Consider the following 20,433-nt stretch of genomic DNA (forward strand, 5'->3'; position numbering starts at 1 on the left):
GTCTCTGTCTCGATTGTCGACCCTACACGCGTTTGCTTTCCTTTTTCTTCATTACTATTTCACTCTCTCTTTTGTCTTTGATTGTAGGGTAAGTTTCTTGAACCACAGAACTGTAAAAATATCGTTCGGTTACATTAAATATTTCTCCGTTTTTAAAGCTCATAATCATTGACTTTGCTTTAGTTGCATTTTTCTGCAATTTTTCTTTCCGAAATCAATTTTAATTCGGCTTCAAGTCCAGTGAATTACTAAAGTACCCTCGAGCCATTTTAATTTATTACCTGCCGTAGACAATTTCGGCATTTGCCAATTACCATTGTCGGGCTCTGGTAGTCTATAAATCAACGCCAGACTCCTACTTTTGCATTCCGTCTTCGTTCTTCCTTGTGTTGTGCCATCTCTGTATTTCGTTTAGGTGCTTTATTTCTCTTCTTCTTGTTCGTTATTCTGTTTATTTTTAGTTCTGAATATTCTGTCTTACGTATTCTTTACAAAGTTTCTGTTTTTATTTCATCTGGTCAATGTTTTGATGACAACCAGTACTCTTTGTTTCTTTACACTAACACAGTTCTGGATCTTATTCCAATTGCTAGTGATCTTGTTGTAGATTTTTTATAACTCTTTGGAAAAAAAAATCAGCTTCAGATTCTGTTGCTAGTCAAGTCTGTTTCCCCTTTTTACATGTTCTGCAACTCTGTTTACTTGGTAATTAAGAAATTTGTTGAGTATGGTAAGCTGCACCAAATGCAGAGAGATCTTAATCTCTGTTTAATTAAATTAAGACCGTAATCTTAGTTGAACTGTGAAAGACTAAACTTCAATTAATACGTTAATGTGGTTGGTTGGTGAGACTGAGGTGGGTAGGTTTTGAATTTCTGAACTTTCCTTCTAGAATAGTATACGGAGGTTGTTTTGACTTAAATGATGTTTATCCATGATCCATCTCTGCTATTTAACTCTAACTTTGTTTGGACAATTTTCAAACGTGTTCCTTGCACTTTGATCCTCTGTTGTTGAAGTAGTCTGAGATTTTTGCTACTGTTGCTTATTCAGAAAAAATGGGCGACCGTGCTTTGACTCGCGTTCACAGCCTCCGTGAACGTTTGATGAAACTCTTTCTTCTCAGGAATGAAATCTTGGCCCTTCTGTCGAGGTAATCAGAAAGATCTTTGCATTTAAAACTAGTTTTTTTTTTTTTTTTTTTTTTTTTTTTTTTTTTTTTTTTTTTTAGAATGCAAGGGGGAATAGTTATTGGTTAAATAATTGATGAGTTGGAGTATTTTGTTGCAGGCTTGAGACTAAGGGGAAGGGGATCCTGCAAACCATCAACTTATTCTTGAGTTTGAAGCAATCCCTGCTGAGAACAGAAGAAACTGAGTGATGGGCATTCGCTGAAGTTCTTAATCCACTCAGGTACATCATCACTTCGTTTCCTTTTCAACTATTGTGATTTCTTTACAGTGCTTAGTTTCTTACCTGTTTCGACTGATTTCAGGAACGATAGTCTTACCTCCGTGGGTTGCACTTGCTGTTCGTCCAAGGCCTGGTGTTTGGGAGTACATTCGTGTGAATGTTCATGCACTCGTTGTCGAGGAGCTCCGTGTGGCTGAATACCTCCACTTCAAGGAAGAACTTGTTGATGGAAGGTAATAAACTTTGGTTTTGATCTATAGATTTTTTACCCCATCTCTTTATTTACTGAGTTTTGTTGCTTAATATGATGTTTGTTTGTGTATTGCAGCACCAATGGCAACTTTGTGCTTGAGTTGGACTTTGGCCATTTACTGCATCGGTTCCTCGCCCAACTCTCTCAAAGTCGATTGGAAATGGAGTGGGTTCCTTAACCGCCACCTTTCTGCAAACTCTTCCATACAGGAGAGCATGCACCCACTGCTTGAATTTCTCCGAGTCCACTGCCACAAGGGAAGGTATACTGTTTGGTCTTTAGATTTACTGGATTTCAGGATGTGAAGATGTTCTAAGAAAAGACCGCTGTGCTAATTTGTTAAATGTTTTGTGCAGAATATGATGCTGAATGACAGGATTCATAACCTGAATTCTCTTCAGTATGTTCTGAGGAAGGCCGAGGAGTATCTGTCTACGCTGGCACCTGAAACACCCTACTCTGAGTTTTTACTCAAATTCCAGAGTTTGTTTGGAGAGAGGTTGGGGTGACACCGCAGAGCGTGTTTCTAGAGATGATTCAACTTCTTTGGATCTTCTGAGGCACCTGATCCCTGCACTCTAGAGAATTTCCTTGGCAGAATACCCTGGTCTTCAATGTTGTTTATTCTCACTCCCCACGGATACTTTGCTCAAGACAATGTTTGGGTTACCCTGACACTGGTGGCCAGTATTGAATTGGCGAGCGCATCTGTTCTAGGTTTAGTTGGTGTTGTATATGCTTTGTTAACTAATTTAAGTTTTCTCCAGGTTGTTTACATCTTGGATCAAGTGCGTGCCTGGAGATGAGATGCTTCTTCGTATAAAGCAGCAAGGACTTGACATCACCCCTCGCATCCTCATTGTAAGTTTTTTCTCAAGTTCAATGGATTATTGGCCCCTTGTTGTGGGTTAATTTGTTCAACTGCTAGATGTTTGGTGTTATACAATAGATCTCGGATCAGATCCCACTCTCACAGGTGGGGAAGGCTGGGAAAGGGTTTGGGTTAATTTCCAAGTTTGTCAAAAATAGTTTATGGTTCTTTTAGTTTATCAAAGCTGGGTTATGAGCCTAATTTTTGCTTTGTGCTAAATCTTATTATCATACCCAGATGTATATACTCCTCCCGGATGCAGCAGGGACAACTTGTGGTCAGCGACTTGAGAAAGTGTATGGAACTAAGTATTCAATATACTCCGAGTTCCCTTTAGAACAGAGAAGGGAATTGTTCGCAAATGGATCTCACGATTTAAGTCTGGCCCTACCTAGAAAATACACTGAGGTAAAAACATTTCATACGGGTAGAATTTTCACTGATTTTGATTTCTTTATTTTAATTGACTAATGACCATTTACTTTTGATATTGCCGGATGTTGCTGTTGAAATTGGTAAAGAGTTGCAGGCAACCTGATCTGATCATTGGGAACTATAGTGATGGCAACATTGTTGCTTCTTTGTTAGCCCCACAATTAGGTGTTACACAGGTTTGTTTCTAAGACCTATAGCTGATGTCTCTTGTTGTATTGCTACATTTAGTGCTTTTCTTTCGGCACCTTGAAGTAGTGATAATTTCTCATGTTTTTTGCTTTTCTTTCCAGTGTACCATTGCTCTGCTCTTGGAAAACAAAATACCAGATTCAGACATCTACTGGAAAAAATTGGATGAAAAGTCACTCTTCTCTTGCCATTTACAGCTGATCTTATGCCATGAATCATACAGACTTTATCATCACCAGTACCTACCAGAAATTGCTGGAAGGTCAGATCTCTTTTACACAGATACGATATTATTTAATTATTTTTTTCTAGTACTGCTATCATATCGAGGCCCTAAAATTGTTACCTTCTTTATGATTCAGCAAGGATACTGTTGGCCAATATGAGAGTCCACTGCTTTCACACTTCCTGACTCTACCGTGTCGACATGGTATTGATGTGTTTGATCCAAAGTTCAACATTGTATCCCCTGGTGCTGATATGAGCATATACTTCCCGTATACTGAGGAGAAAAGAAGGCTGAAATCTTTCCACCCTGAGATTGACGAGACTTTACAGCTCTGTTGAATGAGAACACTTGTGAGTTTGCCCCCTTGCCTTACCATATTTTATATTTATGTTTAACTAAATTGATAACACCAAAAATTATTGAAATCAATATTGTTAATGAATTCTTTTCAAACAGATGTGTGTTGAAAGACCGCAGCAAGCCTATCCTATTTACAATGGCAAGGCTGGACCGTGTGAAGAATTTATCGGCTTGTGGAGTGGTATGGGAAGAACACAAGCTACGGGAATTGGTTAACTGTGTTGTTGTGGTGATAGAAGAAGGAATCCAAGACTTGGAAGAGCAAGCTGAAATGAAGAGATGTATAGCCTATTGAACATACAAGTTGAAGCGGCCAGTTCAGATGGATTTCATCTCATGAACAGGGTCAGGAATGGTGAATTATATCGCTACATTTGTGATACAAAAGGAGCTTTCGTGCAACCTGCATTATATGAGGCCTTTGGCTTGACTGTTTTTGAGGCCATGACCTGTGGATTGCCGACTTTGCAACTTGCAAAGGTGGTCCAGCTGGATTATAGTGAATGGAAATCCGGCTTCCACATTGATCCTTACCATGGTGACAGGCTGCTGAAATCCTTGTCGGCTTCTTTGAGAAGTGCAAGTGATCCTTCTCACTGGGACAAGATCTCACTGGGTGGCCTGAAGCCATTGAAGAAGTTAGTACACTGCCTTCTGTCTTTATAAGCTTTTGATGAGTTTGTTTGAAGTTTGTTTTTGAGATTTTTTCTTATTTCCCTTGTTGTGTAGGTACACATGGAAGATATACTCTCAAAGCTTCTGACCCTGACTGGAGTTTTATGGCTTCTGGAAACATGTATCTAACCTTGACCGTCTTGAGAGCAGACGCTACCTCGAAATGTTTTACGCCCTCAAGTATCGTAAGCTGGTAAGGTTCTTTGAAGATTTCTTGAGGCATTTTTAAAAGATGGAAAAATTTTGGTAAATGAATGTAGTTTCTGTAAGTATTTTTCTGATCATATTGCATTTCATCTGTGTGTGTTTTCATGCCAGAACTGTTCCTCTGGCTGTTGAGTAATTAAAAGCTGAGGAAGTGTCATGGTGGTTGGTCCAAGTGGAGGTTTCTGAGTGTTGAAGAATAATAGCTATTTGGGGATTGCGATTGGACGAAATGGAATTTTTTTCCTCTGCTTCATTTTTTTTTTTCAATATTTTTCTTTTGCGTTTTCTCAGCATTGTTTGCATCTGGGTTTTGAGCTCAGCAATTCCAGTAAAGTTTGTGACTTTTGTTTTCTCATCTTTCTGCCTTCATTTCCTGCCTAGGGTAATCTTAATATTTCAATCAATTAAACATTTTACTCTGCTAAAACGGACTATCAATATCGCTGAAGAACCATATATTGTGTTTTGACGAAGTACCAATTGGAAGTCATTTCCACTTTTCCGGCAACGAAAAAGCAAATGAGATATTGAATATCTTGATACTCAACTCAAGTATATGGTGCAAAAGAAGTTCTATAGGCAGGGTGATGGTGAAAGTTGTTTTCAACCAATGCCAAAACTCGATCACTGCCTCTTTGAGAAAAAGATTTAATCCTTCGTCATGAATGTGAATGAATAATTTTCTAAATATATTTTGGCGTTGGTTACGAGGAAGTACGAAACAATAGAATTAATTAGACATCTTATTTGCTCTGCCGTGAGATATCATATTATCATATGATAGGGGTCCCGTCCACTGACGGCCTTTATTCTTTAATCAAAAGCCGATAGTGACTGGCAAAAACAAAAAAGAATAAATAATAAAAAACTTTAGATTGGCTTACAATTTGATGTGATATTTAAGTCAAAATGTGTTTTTTAATTTGAACAACCTTTTGGCTACATTAGTTGCGTCTTACAACCTTTCCTCTTTTTTTTTTTCGTTGAAACTTGAAAGCATACTACTTCCTTTTCTCTTAAGATGTGTTTGGATCCACATATAAGTAGGGGTGTAAACAAGCCGAGCCGAGTCGAGCTTTTGGCTTATCGAGCTCGGCTCGTTTACAACAGTGTCGAGCTCGGCTCGTTTACAACAGTGTCGAGCTCGAGCCTAGCGAGCCTCAAAATTGAGACTCGAGCTCAAGCTCGATAAGGCTCGATCAAACCACCATTTATCCGGGTTTGATCGAGCCAAGTTCCCCTTTTTTACAACAATCTGCCTGCGTACAACATTTCATATTTACATCCAATGTTGAATTAACCATGATAGTTTTGAACATTACAAAATGTCTATTACCTTACAAAATAAAAAAATACTTCTGAATATATACAAATAACATTCCTAGGAGATTACCGATTTCAGAGTGTTTGGTTCGCGATTTGGGATTTAGGGGTCTTTGATTGCGATTTGGGATTTAGGGCAACTGGAATGGGGAACTGAAATTGAGTAATTGACGCTCTGTTTTGGTGTATCGTGTTATTTCAAATTTGCACTTTGGGGGGGGGGAACAAACCAAAACCCCCTATTAAGTGTACAATGCTTAATCGAGCCGAGCCAAGCTCGCGAGCCCATGAGCCGAGCTTCACTGTGTTTGAACTCAACTCGGTTAACGAACCGAGTTCGAGTCGAGTCGAACCGAGCCTTATCGAGCCGAGCTCTAAACGAGCTTTTATCGAGCCGAGCCGAGCCGGCTCGGCTCGTTTACAGTCCTACATATAAGATAAAATTGGTAATTTTCGTTTATTTTATAAGATTATGATATTTAATTTGTAAGTAATAAAACATTACGAGAATCTTTTATTATAAATAGTGCTTACTGTTGATAATGTGGGGTAATACGATACTCTCTCCCACTATTAGGATTAAAACATTACTGGGATAATCTAATTTTTATACCTATTTTGCCCTTGATTAAATACAATTTCAAATACAATTGCCCTTAAATATTACCAAATAACAATTACTCAACCCCTCTACATTTGAGAAATTAGCTAAAACATTTCAGTTACAAAAAGTTTAAAATTTAACAAAAAACCTCTACCCACCCAAGACCACTGCCGGCTGTTACTCACGTCAGTCGTTGTAATGGTGCACAACTGGTGGGATTTGGCTAGTTGTGCGTTAGTAAGACATTTTCCAGATCCATGGTCGGAAATGACCAGATCTGACCGTTTTTATGACGTTTCACGGCCATAGATATGTGATCCATGGCCGGAAATGACTTTGCCGACGCATGACCGGCCATATATAGCCAATTGTGTGCCATTCCGTCGACTACTGGCGACGGCCGATGCTGGTGGCTAGCTGCCGACAGTGGCTTGGGGGTAGATGGCAGTGATTTCACTACAAATTAAAGTTTTATATGACTAGAGTGTTTTAGCAAAATTTCAAATGTAAGGGTTAAAAGAAGTGATTTAAAAAATAATATTATATTAATATTTAAAAAGAAAGGCAATTTAGTAATCTATATAACATACTCACCTATTTATCCTTCCAACCAAACATATTATTTACAAATTTATTCGAACTAACTAAACACATTTTCTAAATATTCCCTGTAATCTTTAAAGTGATTTATCTTTTCGTTAATATAATATTATCTTATAATAAAATATTATATGATCCAAACGCCCCTTTAACAGTATTTGCTTGTGAAAAAGTGAAAAACAAAAACCCAAACCCAATGCTACTTGTATGACACAGAACTAAGAGCCCAAAAATTGCAAAGTTTACATTTCGCAACCATCGTGTAGAAAATTACAGTATTCTTCCTGACATTGTAAGGTAAAGGCAAATCAACAAATGTGAATACAAAATCCCTGTACACTTTGACGCAAACATGTAAAAGGTTAAAACTTGAAAATAAACATTTCTTTCCTACTTACAAAACTCTGCCTTCGTATTTGGTAATTTATTTTCTAGGTTCAACAACTGTACACTTTGATCAGTATCTTTACGTCTCATATGTGCAAACAGTGCCCTCTGCTATTGAGATTTTGCTATTATAAACAAGGCAATTCCTAACATTTACCATTTTACTCTCTATTTTCCTTTTATCCTTCTCACAGATTTCCAGTAATATTCTTTCAACCCCGACATCACAAGTGAAAATTGATGGAAGTCGCCAAGCATCCATAATCTTAAAGGTCTCAGACATTCTTCATGATGTAACTCAACCATTGACAGTCAGATAATTTTGTTCACTCCCTAATGGCCATTTTCAATTTCTTCCTTTCCCAGAGGCTGTCTCGGATACATAGTAACTGCCAATAATAAACAGAATACAAGACCAAATACTCCACTGAACGGTTGGAATGGATAAGTTCCAGTTACCCAAACAGGGAAATGCGGATTGTAGGTTAGGAAGCCACCAGTTTGTAAAACCAAACTAGAGGCCATAATCCCAGCACGCAAACCAATTGGAACAGAAAGGCTGCCTTGACTTCTTTGACGAAGACCTGCCAGAGCCAAAGATAATAGCCATAGTCCTGGAATTGCCTGTGGAGACCTGAAATCTCAATGGCAAGTTACCATAAGTGGTTGGAAGAGTGATTGCCATATCATTCTTAAAACTCAATGCTATAACATACCAACTAAGTTAACATATCTATAGCAGAAATTTTGGGGAAAACGAAGATCAACAGAATGATCAATGAATTCCTTGTAGCAAAACATTATCATATTGTAAGAATTATTTCATTAATTGAATCTGGCAATTGAAGAGGTTAGGTCAGCAAAATATGTCATCTCAAGATTCTCAACATAACAATACTGCTTGATCAAACACCTTTAATTAGCATGGATGCTCATTCACTATTAACTAATTTGTCAACTGAAATTTAAAACTAAATTTTGACCCAAATGAAAGTTCAAGGACCTAAAGAAAGTCTTAACCTTTTTTGTTACACGTTTCCCATAATTTAGAAGGGCCAAAATTTTCATGGTAGAACGGCCAATATATTGCTAACAAAATGGGAGAAAGGAAAATCAAGATTGTAAGGCTAGATTAACTCTTTCAACTCCATATGAGATCAAGGATGGGAAAGTAATGGCAAACATTAAAACAGTAAAATTACATCAATATAATACTGCAAAATAGCAATTAAAAATATACCTCTGAAATAGAGAAAATGCAAGTCCCGAGATCATAATTCCACGATGATAACCAAGATCTGTGGCAATTTCTTCAGGCAACCATGACCTGAAAAGCAATTCTTCAACTAGCAGTACGGCAGTTGCTGTTATGATACCTCGACATGCCAGCATAAAGGATTTCCCACACACTCTGAGCCACGTCACAGCATTTAAAGGTGATGGAATACTTGATGGCCAAGAGAAATTTGCACAACCGAGTAAAGCCTTCACTGACTGTAGTAATAGCACAAGCATGACACCTGCAATAAACCCCTTCAAAAAATTTTGGCCCTGCTAAGGGAAAAGCTCAATGTTAATTCTTTCTCCAAGACAAGCAAAGCCAGAGGATGCATATCCATTTAAAGACCATAAGGTTGCAATACAATATGGAAGTCAGGTGAATCAACATCCAAACTACTTATTAATTTAAAAATTATATATTCACTAAAACGAGGAGAAGAAATTGTCATTTAATTACACCTTTGATGACAAAGACCAATGGAATCACAGACAAATAAGAAATCTAAAACTGTTTTTGGTGGAATGGGATATTGAAAAAAATGAAGCACGAGAAACATTGAGAGTTTGTTTGCCTAGAAGGAGGTCACAATTAATTAGACACTGGCACAAAATGCTAGATCTTCGCAATCCTTTCACTACCTTGAAATCAACGGACAATTCTAACTTCACTTAAATTCACATAAAGATTGTTCCAACATGCCACTACTGCTGCACACTGCTGAACTAGTGGGCAAAATTTGATATTCAGGCTAAAACTTCAGTTCCAATGAGGATCACCCCATTGTCATCATGAACATAAACATTAAATCAGTCGCAGTTGCTAATGTCTAGACCTTGTCTGACATATATTTCTAGGTTATACTCATACCTTGGATAACGAAGTCATATCAAGCCCATACCGCTCCAGTGGATTTTCATATCCATGTATTCTTCTGCCCCATATCACAACCAGTATCATAACAGCAGTATAGAGCCCAATGATGCAAGCAAGCTCTGCAATTCTAGAGGGATTATTTGTCGCCCAGCTCTGCACAAGAGTTGGCAGCAGCGGAACAACAACAGGTGACCATAGAACAAGCACCATGCCGACAAAACCAAGAATCCTAAGGGAAGAACCAAAAATTTTAAAAGAATTACTAATAAAATAATATACATGTAATTTAAAAAAAAAAAGATCCATTACTTCATTCATTTAACTCTACAAAATTCTTATTAAACCATCTAGGGAAGACTAGATGTCCCTTTACCAGTCTGCTCTACAAGGGTCAATATCTTCTCTTCGGAATAGAGTGTAAGCCTACAGTTCAAGTAGGTTGCAGTGGTTATACGAATCAAAAACTAATACTATCTTCCATTTCAGCCAAAATGGGGAAAAACTCTTAATAAGAAAAATACTTCCTTATATTGATTTTAACTCCTGTCAAGTTAATTTTGGTTTACTACAGTTTTCCTAAGGAGAAAAGGAGATTGATAGATGAAACATTAGATGCTGCATAATGACCTTTAAGAATACCTTTGGAACAATGGGCGATCAGCTATACGCAGAAACAAGATAAGCTTGTCAGTCAGACTCATTGCACCACGTAGACCACCCCAAAGCAAAGCAATTTTGCCAACTAGCTTCAACATGCCACCCTTTTGTCCTAAATCGGCCAACATTGTGACCAACCTGTTCACGTAGGAAGTGAAAAAAATACTCTTTAAAAAATAAACTGAAAAAGTCCTTAAAAAAAAAATATATAAACAAGTTATGAGTTAAAGACCTGTCTTGATCCACTTCACCACCTCCCTTTGTTGGTACTACTGGACCAGCAACTGACATGGCTTTCTCAGCAAGGCTTGTGACTATGCTATTCTGGTTTCTTTCAGACATTGCCTCCTCCAGCTTCGCGGGTTCTTTCTGATGATTTTCTTTCTCATTTAAGGGCTTGGACATATTTTCACCAATTTTGTTTTCATACGAATCCTTCACATTTACGTTCAGCAGCAAGCATGAGAAACACACATGTAAGACTCCCACCCCCTCAACCCAAGAACAAATAATAGATAATGACATAATGAAAGTTCATAACTATAAAATATGGAGAACAGACTTGCTGCTATTACATAAATAAATAATACAGAATAATTAACATATTAGTGCTGCAATATACTTCAAGAAAAGAGATATTTCTAACGCTCTCAAGCACCTGAGAAACAAATTGCAGACAAACTATCACACAGCAGAATCTGCTACCTAGAGGAAGAAAGATACCTATACCCAGTAAAGAACTTATATGCTGAGAATGAAGTTTGTGTTAGTGTCTATTTTATACAATTAGTTTAGAAAAGCCACACAGAAAAAGGAAATACATATATGTCAAATACGCACTTAAATAAATTAATGCATACCGATTGCTTTACAAGTAATGCAGATGCTCCCAGGGCAGCTGTAACAGCACCAGCCATGACACCTCCATTGTTTAAGTTTTTCAATTTATCCCCTACCACTTCTCTGTTCACTGAAACATTTGAACTAGTGTTTTTGTCAAAAGGCATCTGACTAATCTTTGTTACCCCGACCTTATCGTGTTTTCTCCCCCCAGATTTCTTGTTTAGATCATAGACCATCAGTTCTTTTTGACCATTATCATTCTCAGTAGACACATTGAAATATTTTCGCAAAGCAGCTAAACTAGAGCCTCCAATAACACCAACTGGAAGCACTTTTCTCAGATAACTTGTGCCCTGGACAGCAGAGGAAATGGCTCTAATAATATTTTCACCTTGAAGTGCGCCAACTTTTTCGGAAGTACAGTCCATACTGTAGTGTTTATCATCCAAATACCAAATATGTTCCCTGTCATTCCCAACAGCCAAAGAGACAGCATTTGCCACTTTTTCTATATCTCTAACAACATTTGATTCCATTTCTTTCCTATCAGATGGACTTAGCTTGCGTTCAACTTCGACCTTCAAAGAATTAAACATAATATTTTTCACAAAGCGCATCAACTCTGTCAATGCAACCTCGCTACTTTCAACATTTTCACTCATATGATCCTTCATTTTATATTCTCCAGCGGGTTCTTGTTGTTTATCTGTATCTAATATTACATATGGTGGTTCAATAAATTTATCTGCATCATCTACCTCTGCAAATGAGTGGGCTTGCACTTCTCTGTCATCATCCTCACAAGTGCTAAAATCACGAATAGAATCTCCGAAATTTCCAGTTTGTTCCCAGAGCTTCCATTGACCTTCTTCTGGAAAGTAGTCAAGCAATAGAGCAGTAGTTGTATCCAGATCCAATGATTTGGCATTTGGCATTTTTGAGATAGGATATCTGCTTAAGTGTTCATTTTGTGTTGAGTGCCCATAAGGATTCACAGGGTTGTATAATGGTAAGTTATTTCCATAATTTAGTCCATCTGAATTTACAGACAAAAGTTTGCTCCCAAGTAATTCCCCCTTTTTCTCCATATCTAAACTTTTAGCTATCTTATTTCCCTGAGAATAATTAGGACCATTGCTATCAAATAAAATGGGATTTTGATTGTGTTCACCCTCCACTCTCTCAGTTCTTGCATCATGATGAATGTCCATACCGCTTTCACAACTATTATGTGTAGAAGGATCAGATGATGCAGGAGACTGTAAACTCAGCTCATTCCCAAAGTCTTCTTTTTCCAATCTTTCATGACTTCCAATTCTTTGTTTCTCAGAGAAATGATCAATTTTCTCATCCTTAACCTCATTTCTCTCCTTGACATCATTTTCATCACCATTTTCCTCTTCCAACTGAGTAATCATATTTTCTATTACACCGAAAACATTGTTAACAGCCATTTGGGTGGAATCATCCATTCCTGTCAGTGCATCTAGTGCTTGAGAAACACTGAAGGTAGAAGGATTAAGATCAGGTGCAGGCTGCAAAATTTTATTTTCTCTCTTCTGATTATCATCTCCTTCCTTCTTAATTGATTGAACTTCAGAAGAGGATCCCAGAGGCGAAACTGTGTCCTCCGTAACATTGGCAGATGTCGTCTTATTTTGATCAGAGGAAGGATCAAGGGCTTTATCTCCGGCTTTCTGGGTACTATTCTCAGGTTTTGTTTCTACTTGGGATACTCCACCTTCCTGTTCCACTTTGGACTCATTTTCCTCAGGACTTACAGCCTTTTCAGGCTGACCAGTATTGTTAGAATTAGCACTTATCTCTGATCCCTTATCACCAATGTTAGAATATGGAACAGCCTTTTCTTTAGTGAACCCATCATTTTCATGATTATTTCCAGACTCGTTAGTGTTCTTGCTGACTGAACTAGAAATATCAGATTGAGGACCACTCATTGACTTAGATAGACCTACATCATCAGATTTCGGAAAATTTTCTGAAGGTAATCCACCATCAGGCTTGGCCATGCCAGGTTGTACGTTGTCAGAGCCCTCCGCCAAATTGTCAACCCTTTTCACCTGATCTGCTCTATGAGGATCTTTATACAACCCTTCAGCACTTGATATTCCTATGACTTTCTCTTGGATCTTTGACTTTACGTTAGGTATCTTACCAATATCCAGAAGTCCATCTAATTTTAAGTTTCTGCCCTCAACATGCAAAATCCCAGATACTGCAGCCATAAGATTTCCGCGCACATCTTCAGGCACAGCATCTTGCAGAGCTTTCATAATTGTCTCTCCTTGACCAACAGCAGTCAAGACCTGGACATAAAAATTACTGAAACATTATAATAACCAAAGGAAGGAACAAGTTAATGTAACTGGAAATTTCATATCCTAAAACTTATGTATAAGTATTTTAACCAGAATAAGTTTTCTTTAAGATATATCCTAAGACTTCATATGATCAACTTGTTCATAAATTTTTTTTTACTTGTGGTACAATATACTGATAGATTGCCATGGTATCAGATGTACCCACACATTGTTTTTTCTTCTTTTCATCTCTTTTCATGATATGCCTTTTTTTCTGGATTAGAAATTATAAACTTTGTAATAAGAATTAAACGCCAGTATGTGAAGAAACTCTGCAAACTAGGTGCCATGAAGAATAAAAAAACCAAGGGGAAACAAATTCTGTACGAAATACAACGAATAATCATCCCTACCCTGGACACAAAGCACGAAGACTATACAAAATCAACTTAGCAGCCCTCCTCATTGAGATGAATAAAGAAAAAAAACAAGAATCCTGTAACTCCTTGGGAATCAAAGCAGAAAAAGCAAACTCTCAGCAGTTTCAGCAAAAGCTTTTTAAAGGCAGGTGAGAATTTTTTATTTGAAAGTGGTCAGAGGGTAAGAAGTAGTTAAGTTAAATTATTTCTTTAAGATGCCAATTATATCCATATTGCGTTAATAAAAGACAGTTATTTCCTCATTCCATATTCAAAATCATTTTAAATTATATGCCTAAAATATTTTTATTTTTAAGCACACATATACACTTGCATGCATGGATTTCTAGGCTCACTTCAAATCAATCATGTACAAGACTAAGGCTCCAAAAATGTAATATTAGCATGTAACATATTGAGCCCAGAGTAATTAAGAGATGAATGTCAAAACAAGAAATAGCAAATTCAATGATTACCTTTTTCTTCTCTTCTTCTGTCAGTGTGCCAGGCATAGTTACGTCAAGCATATTCATAACCACTTGTGTAGACTGTAACACTTGGCTCCTTTCGCTATCTACTGGACTGTCTTCCTCCTCTTTGACCAGTTCTGCGTCAACAGGACCAGTCTCCTGCAATGTACCATTGTCCATTTCTTGCAATTCCTTTTTGTCAAGCTCCACATTTCTTTGTGACTCTCTTCTGTATCTTTGATGGATGCTATCATTATCATTACTTTTTTCCAGCATTTCCTTTATACTGTCAATGGAATAACTGTTCAAAGCATTTGTCTGACTAAGATCTAAGAGCTTGTTAACTTTAACATCCTTATCAGTTGCTCTACCTTCCACACGAGCTGAGCCTTTTGAAGGGTTGATGGTAACATCTACATCTTTCAGAAGCGGATGACGACCCTTTAATAGTCCAAGCTCCACGGCTGTGAGCCACTGCAGTCACAAAAAGAATACTGATCAGAATATCACTTGTCACCCTAATATCCAACATATTTGATGGAATTGAGGGGGATGAAATTATAATTTCAAATAAAATATGATAATTGGGTAAGGGAAATTACTCATGACAATTATCTAACTTAAAAGCTTTGAGGCATAGTGACGAAGAGATTCCTTTTTTTTTTTTTTTTTTTTGATAAGAAACCATTAAACTATGTTAAAGAAGAGGTTGATGTATGTATATCAGTGGACTAGAAATCTACAGAGAGAGAAAAAAATCTGAAGAGGGGAACTATTATCTGCAAGACAGTGAAAAAAATATACCAAACATAATCTTCCATTCCCTATCCTAGAATAAGCAAACAAAGTTAGCCCAATATCTCCTCCCAACTTTGAAACTGAAGCCCAACTAGAAGCAAAAGGTCTAACTCTATCTCATAAAGCCTCATTGTTATCATCTCCTTTCTCACCAAATATACGATTATTTGTTTTTCCCATATAAACCAACTCCAAAGAAATTTAGCTCTCTTTCCCTCTTGAAAAGAAACACATAAATGCAACCAAGAGATTCCAACACAATAAGTCCCTTAAAAGATTCTACTGTTCTTGCTGATCAAGATATGAACGAAAATTGAATTGCTGAGGACCGAACATAAAATAAAATAAATTAAAAAACAAAGTAAAAAATAAAAGTACTATAGCTGAGTATCAGATCAGAGTATTGTTATAGACAAGAAATGATCTTCATTCCCTGAACATCAAATCGAAATTTCAGGGAAAAAAAAATCTAACTCTCCACAGCTAGCTTTCTCAGCAAAGAGAAAATTGCTCATTAAATTCTAACACAAATATATTCCGTATGGGTAAATTTAAGTAAATAAAGAGATACACAAACTTAATGGTTTACACTAGGATTTCAAGAAGCAGCTATAAAGAATTCAAAACAATGAAATTCAGAGATAGTTTATTTAAAAGTTATGTTACAGTAATCTCAGTGTGATTCTTAGAACTATAAACACAATAGATGAAAATTATTAAATGATTCAAAAGACCCAGACATTGCAATGGAAATGATAGAAATTATCAGCCGCCCATTCAGACAAACAACCCACCTTTGTTGACAATGAGGTAGATTTAAATTCCTGTATTCAATCTTCAGTAGCCAACGAGAAAGAAGTCATTACCTCGATGGTAAGATGCTGGCACCAATATTCAGCAGCTCTATTACTTGCAATAATAGTAGATGGAGGACAAGAACACAAGAGAAGGCTAGTATATGGATTTTCAGCTATCAAACTGCGTGGGATGGAAAACGGTGGCAGTGTTCCACTATCATTCTGACAAATTGACAGGATTATGATTAGTTAACTTCTGTTAAAGGGACATAGCACTTATCTTAATGATCAACTTCAGAATAGTGGAATGGTTGACAAGCAAGACATTATTGACAACAGATAACTGATGCATATTTTGCAAAATCACAACCATTACTGGATTTTTAAGCAGATAATTAAGAAAGATGTTTGCCATATTGAGAGACAGATAAAGTGAATTATATTGCATTGACCACTAAAGCTATCTAATTTTTGCATTTAATGGTAGGTAACAGCTTATCATGTGCGTTATTTATAATTTTCAACATATGTGCTAAAATATAATCATGTGTTTGTATGCTTGTAGAAGAACCACAGATAGTAAATTTTATTATCAGGCTTGCAAGTGTGTGGCTATCTCCTAAGAAAAACTGCATAGCAACCTCAAAATGGTTGACATATTTTTTTATAAATGAGAGTGTGTTAGGGTCCCACATTGGAAGGGAAAAGGGTGGGCATGTGGTTATAAGAGCTTGGGCATCCTCCTTTGACAAGTAGGTTTTCCAAGGAGAGTTCTACCCAAGTCTACAAAAAGACCACTACCTATCTCAATTCTATCAAGGGCCTACTGCCCAGCCCAATTTCTATTAATATGGGAGTGGGTTCCTATCAAATGGTATTAGAGCAGGCTCCACCTTCTGAGCCCATGCAGCAAGGCTCAGTGGCCCCCCGAGGGGCGGAGAAGGAGAGTTGTTGAGAAGCTTCTCGGCGAAGTAAGATCCGAAGGGAGGGCAGTAAAGGCCGATGAGGGCATGCACTTTCTGGAAGGAAGACCAATGAGGGCATTGGGTCTCGAAGCGTGGGGGAATGTTGGGATCCCACATTGAGAGGGAAAACGGGTGGACATGTGGTTTATAAAGGTTTGGGCACCCTCTCTTGGCAAGCCGGTTTTCCAAGGAGAGTTCTACCCAAGCCCACAAAAAGACCACTATCTAGCCCAATTCTATCAAAGACCTACTGCCCAGCCCAATTTCTATCAATTTGGGAGTGGGTTCCTATCAAAGTGCAACCTTGACAACTCTCCTTACACATGTTACACAGGTTCCATGTCCTTAAGTGAAAATTGGAGACAAATCCTACAAGTCACAGAAATTTTGGAAATTCCTCATTGCGTGGTGTTACTAAAGTTGCAAGTTAAAACTAGCCATGCTCGCTCACCCTGGTAAGAGATAACTCAATTAACCTGCCACTGGACTCATAACAACAAATGAACCCATTTTGACTAACCTACATCTGGACTGGACTTGACTCAGATGTTATCTTATAAGCCCAGCCACCTAAGACTGACAAGGTATAATACTCAATTAAGATCACTCATGATATAGAAAAGTGAAGCTAGAGAACCCTTTATATCTAGCTCAGTACAACAAAGTAGAAAAATAGATTCTAAATAAAGAAGAAAAGATCCTAGAAATATGTTCCATTGAACCATATAAACAATACCATAAGTTTTGGCCAATATTGGAACAAGCATAATTCAAGAATAAATTGGTCTTGTGCAAAGTCCAAAGCAAGATGGAATTAGAACCACAAAAATATGCACCTGTATAAATAGAACAGGAATCTTCACATTTCCAGCCATACTTCGAGTACTAGATTTCGAATAGAAGTCTTCAATGGCCTCAAAACCATAAGATACCATAGATATTGCTTGTTCAAAATCACGAACAGATTTTGCCAATAGAGCCTTTTCCACATCAAAACCTTTTGCTCGGCCTTGAAATAATTCCTGGAGAATTAACTTAGAATAAGTTGTGAGAACAAACCTAAGGATCCTACTTAAATTAAATGACTAACAAGATTTGGAAAAATAAAACATTGAGTGTTGCATTCCTCCAATGAACGTTTGAAACATTTGCACTGGAAGAGTAAAACATTTGAAGCAATAATCAACCTTGTTAGATCGCAGGATATCTATCAATCCATTAGTGAGCTTCTGATCCAAGGCAATGTGATGAGGAGAGGACCTTGTGACCTCCTCTAAGTCAAAAGGATTGTCTATGCACGTTACAGCTGTAAGAGGTGTGCTTTCTCCAACTTCTGCCAAGTATTTTGTCAACATGTTTGCACCATATCCCCAGCCAACACCCATCAAAGTTGTCCATGGCCTTGCCTTGTTGATGAACTGTATAGCAGTGCAGATATCATCGCTGTCAGCAGCCGTAAATAACCTACATAATGTAGTTAAGCAGCCCTACTATCAGGTTAGTTTTGGAAAGAATTATTCAACAAGAACCTGTACAGATTAGTTATCACCTAGAGCTCAAGTATGAGACTTAAACAAATGACGAAGAGGAACTCAGGCACAGTCTCATTCATTTGTCATACTAGCAATGACATCCCATCAAGCCACACCTTTGCTTTAACCAAATAACAAGTCATGTTCCCTTTTTTATCTTCACTTTGTCCACCCCTTTTTATTCTCAGGTTTATTCTACACAACGACAAGCTCACATCCTCACTCAAACAACAACCAAAATCAAAACCATTGCAGTGTTGGCAGCCAGTAAAGTCTTTTGACATTTTACGATAAAACATGATTATGCAACAAATTGTCAATCATAAGACCAAAAAAAGAAATTTCTCGTCTAATAAACACAACAAACTAATTGTATCCAGAACTTTCCCACACATCAAAACACAACAAATTAAATTATTGCAATATTAGAAAAAGTTTGAAATGCTCAAAATAAACAGCAGCTTGGTTGCTTACCGAGCTGTGGTAAGAGGCGAACCACCGCAACCTCTAGGATTCATAACCACCGGAAAGAACCCGTGCTCCAGTGTTTCACAAACAAACGACCGAATACTCTTCTCCATGCTGCCCTCCGCGGTTCCCGGCACCAACAACAAAGTGGTGTCCAATCCATGCTCCTCCATCAGGTCCAAATTCGCAGGCCAATCTAACGAAACGACACCACCATCCTCCGTATTTATACAAACTCTTTGGTACTTCAATTTCGTCTCCAATTCACTCGCCCTCTCATCATCTCCACTTCTCACCTGAATCCTCCCACTATTTAATCTCACAAAATGTCTATCTTCCTTCACGAGCTTCTCATTTACATTCTCTAAGAAATCACTGTCTTTTAACGATATGGAAGGGCACCGAAGAATGACAAAACGATTAAACGGCGTCGGACTGGTGAACAAAACCCAATTTCCAATACATGATAGTGGGGGCGGTTTATTAGAAGTGGACTGAGAGGCATAAATAGCGAGTCCAGAGAAAAGGCCTAAAGCCGGAGCGAGCAAATCGAGGGAGCTAGTGGAGGCGAAGAGGTTTGGCAAGCTATGAAAGAGGTTTTCGAAAGGATAGTTGAGGCTACTTCTAACAGTAAGTTTGAAACGGCGACGTTTCCGATAGACGCGAACTTGGAGGAAGTGGATAGAAGTTTTATTGAAGAGAATACTGGAGGTGGAGGCGGTGGCGTGGAAAGAATTGAGGCGGAGATCATTGGCAGAGAGGTTCATAGTAATTTCAATGGCATGGATTGAGAAGGGACAGGACAAAGCGTAAAGCGCAAAACAAGTTCTGGAAGCGAAATTTGAAAGGAGGGATTGGATGTTGATGGTGGTGGTGGTGGTGGTGGTCGGGATTTTGCGCCTTAGTTTACCCGCGAAAGAACATATGGTTTCGGTTTGTTCCACATGGATCCCACCGTTACAACAGGGACTAGGAACAAAATGAACCGTTAATAATTTATTTTCCAATTTCACCCCTTAATATATTCCTCCAATTATTAGAGCATATTATTTGTCCAAGTTGTATTCCGGTTATTGCTCTTGCCACGACTATTACCATATATATTAAGAATAATCCTAGGCCAACAACCTCCTCCCACAATGCAGACGTGGCATTTGACCTGACACACTGCCACAACAGCTCTACCACACTTAAGATAGAAAATGATTTTGATTAGATCAAATAAACAATCGTTCTTTTCATAAGGAACGACCGTTTCTTATAAAGGTATAGCCGTTAGAAATAAAAAGAATGACCGTTTCTCAAGAGGAGGAGAAGAAGAAAGAGAGAAGAAGAAGAAGAAATAGAGAAGAGAGAAGAAGAAGAAGAAGAAGAAGAAGAAGGGAAGAGAAGAGTTGTTTCTTATAAAGGTATAGCTGTTAGAAACGGAATGAATGATCGTTTCTTAAGAGGAGGATAAGAA

At 37.8% G+C, this 20,433-nt stretch overlaps 1 protein-coding gene and 1 pseudogene across 3 annotated transcripts; one reads left to right on the forward strand and one right to left on the reverse strand.

The window, feature by feature from the left end:
• The first annotated feature begins 1,046 nt into the window (after positions 1 to 1,046).
• On the forward strand, positions 1,047 to 4,657 carry LOC116125919 (annotated as a pseudogene).
• A 3,001-nt stretch (positions 4,658 to 7,658) lies between these two features.
• LOC116125918 lies at positions 7,659 to 19,897 on the reverse strand. Of its 3 annotated transcripts, none has more exons than XM_031411632.1 (11): positions 18,978 to 19,897; positions 18,159 to 18,435; positions 17,808 to 17,993; positions 16,076 to 16,228; positions 14,418 to 14,885; positions 11,219 to 13,528; positions 10,591 to 10,793; positions 10,341 to 10,496; positions 9,696 to 9,930; positions 8,787 to 9,097; positions 7,659 to 8,180 (listed from the first exon to the last, which is right to left on the reverse strand). In XM_031411632.1, exons 1-11 carry the CDS (start codon positions 19,736 to 19,738, stop codon positions 7,880 to 7,882), a joined length of 5,361 nt encoding a protein of 1,786 aa, XP_031267492.1. In that variant the 5' UTR covers positions 19,739 to 19,897; the 3' UTR covers positions 7,659 to 7,879. The 3 variants fall into 3 exon arrangements, with proteins under 3 accessions (XP_031267492.1, XP_031267491.1, XP_031267494.1); XM_031411631.1 differs by having other exon boundaries at positions 8,787 to 9,100; XM_031411634.1 differs by lacking the exon at positions 16,076 to 16,228 and having other exon boundaries at positions 8,787 to 9,100.
• Positions 19,898 to 20,433: the final 536 nt, after the last annotated feature.

Source organism: Pistacia vera, unplaced genomic scaffold (assembly GCF_008641045.1).
Source record: "Pistacia vera cultivar Batoury unplaced genomic scaffold, PisVer_v2 Contig173, whole genome shotgun sequence".
Lineage (NCBI taxonomy): Eukaryota > Viridiplantae > Streptophyta > Magnoliopsida > Sapindales > Anacardiaceae > Pistacia > Pistacia vera.

Coding starts and splice junctions, on each gene's coding strand:
- LOC116125918 (XM_031411631.1), bottom strand. CDS start 19,738: ATGAACCTCTCTGCCAATGATCTCCGCCTCAATTCTTTCCACGCCACC. Junction 10,794..11,218: donor CATTACTTGTAAAGCAATCG/GTATGCATTAAT, acceptor GTAAATGTGAAG/GATTCGTATGAAAACAAAAT. Junction 8,181..8,786: donor GCATTTTCTCTATTTCAGAG/GTATATTTTTAA, acceptor TTGAGATTTCAG/GTCTCCACAGGCAATTCCAG.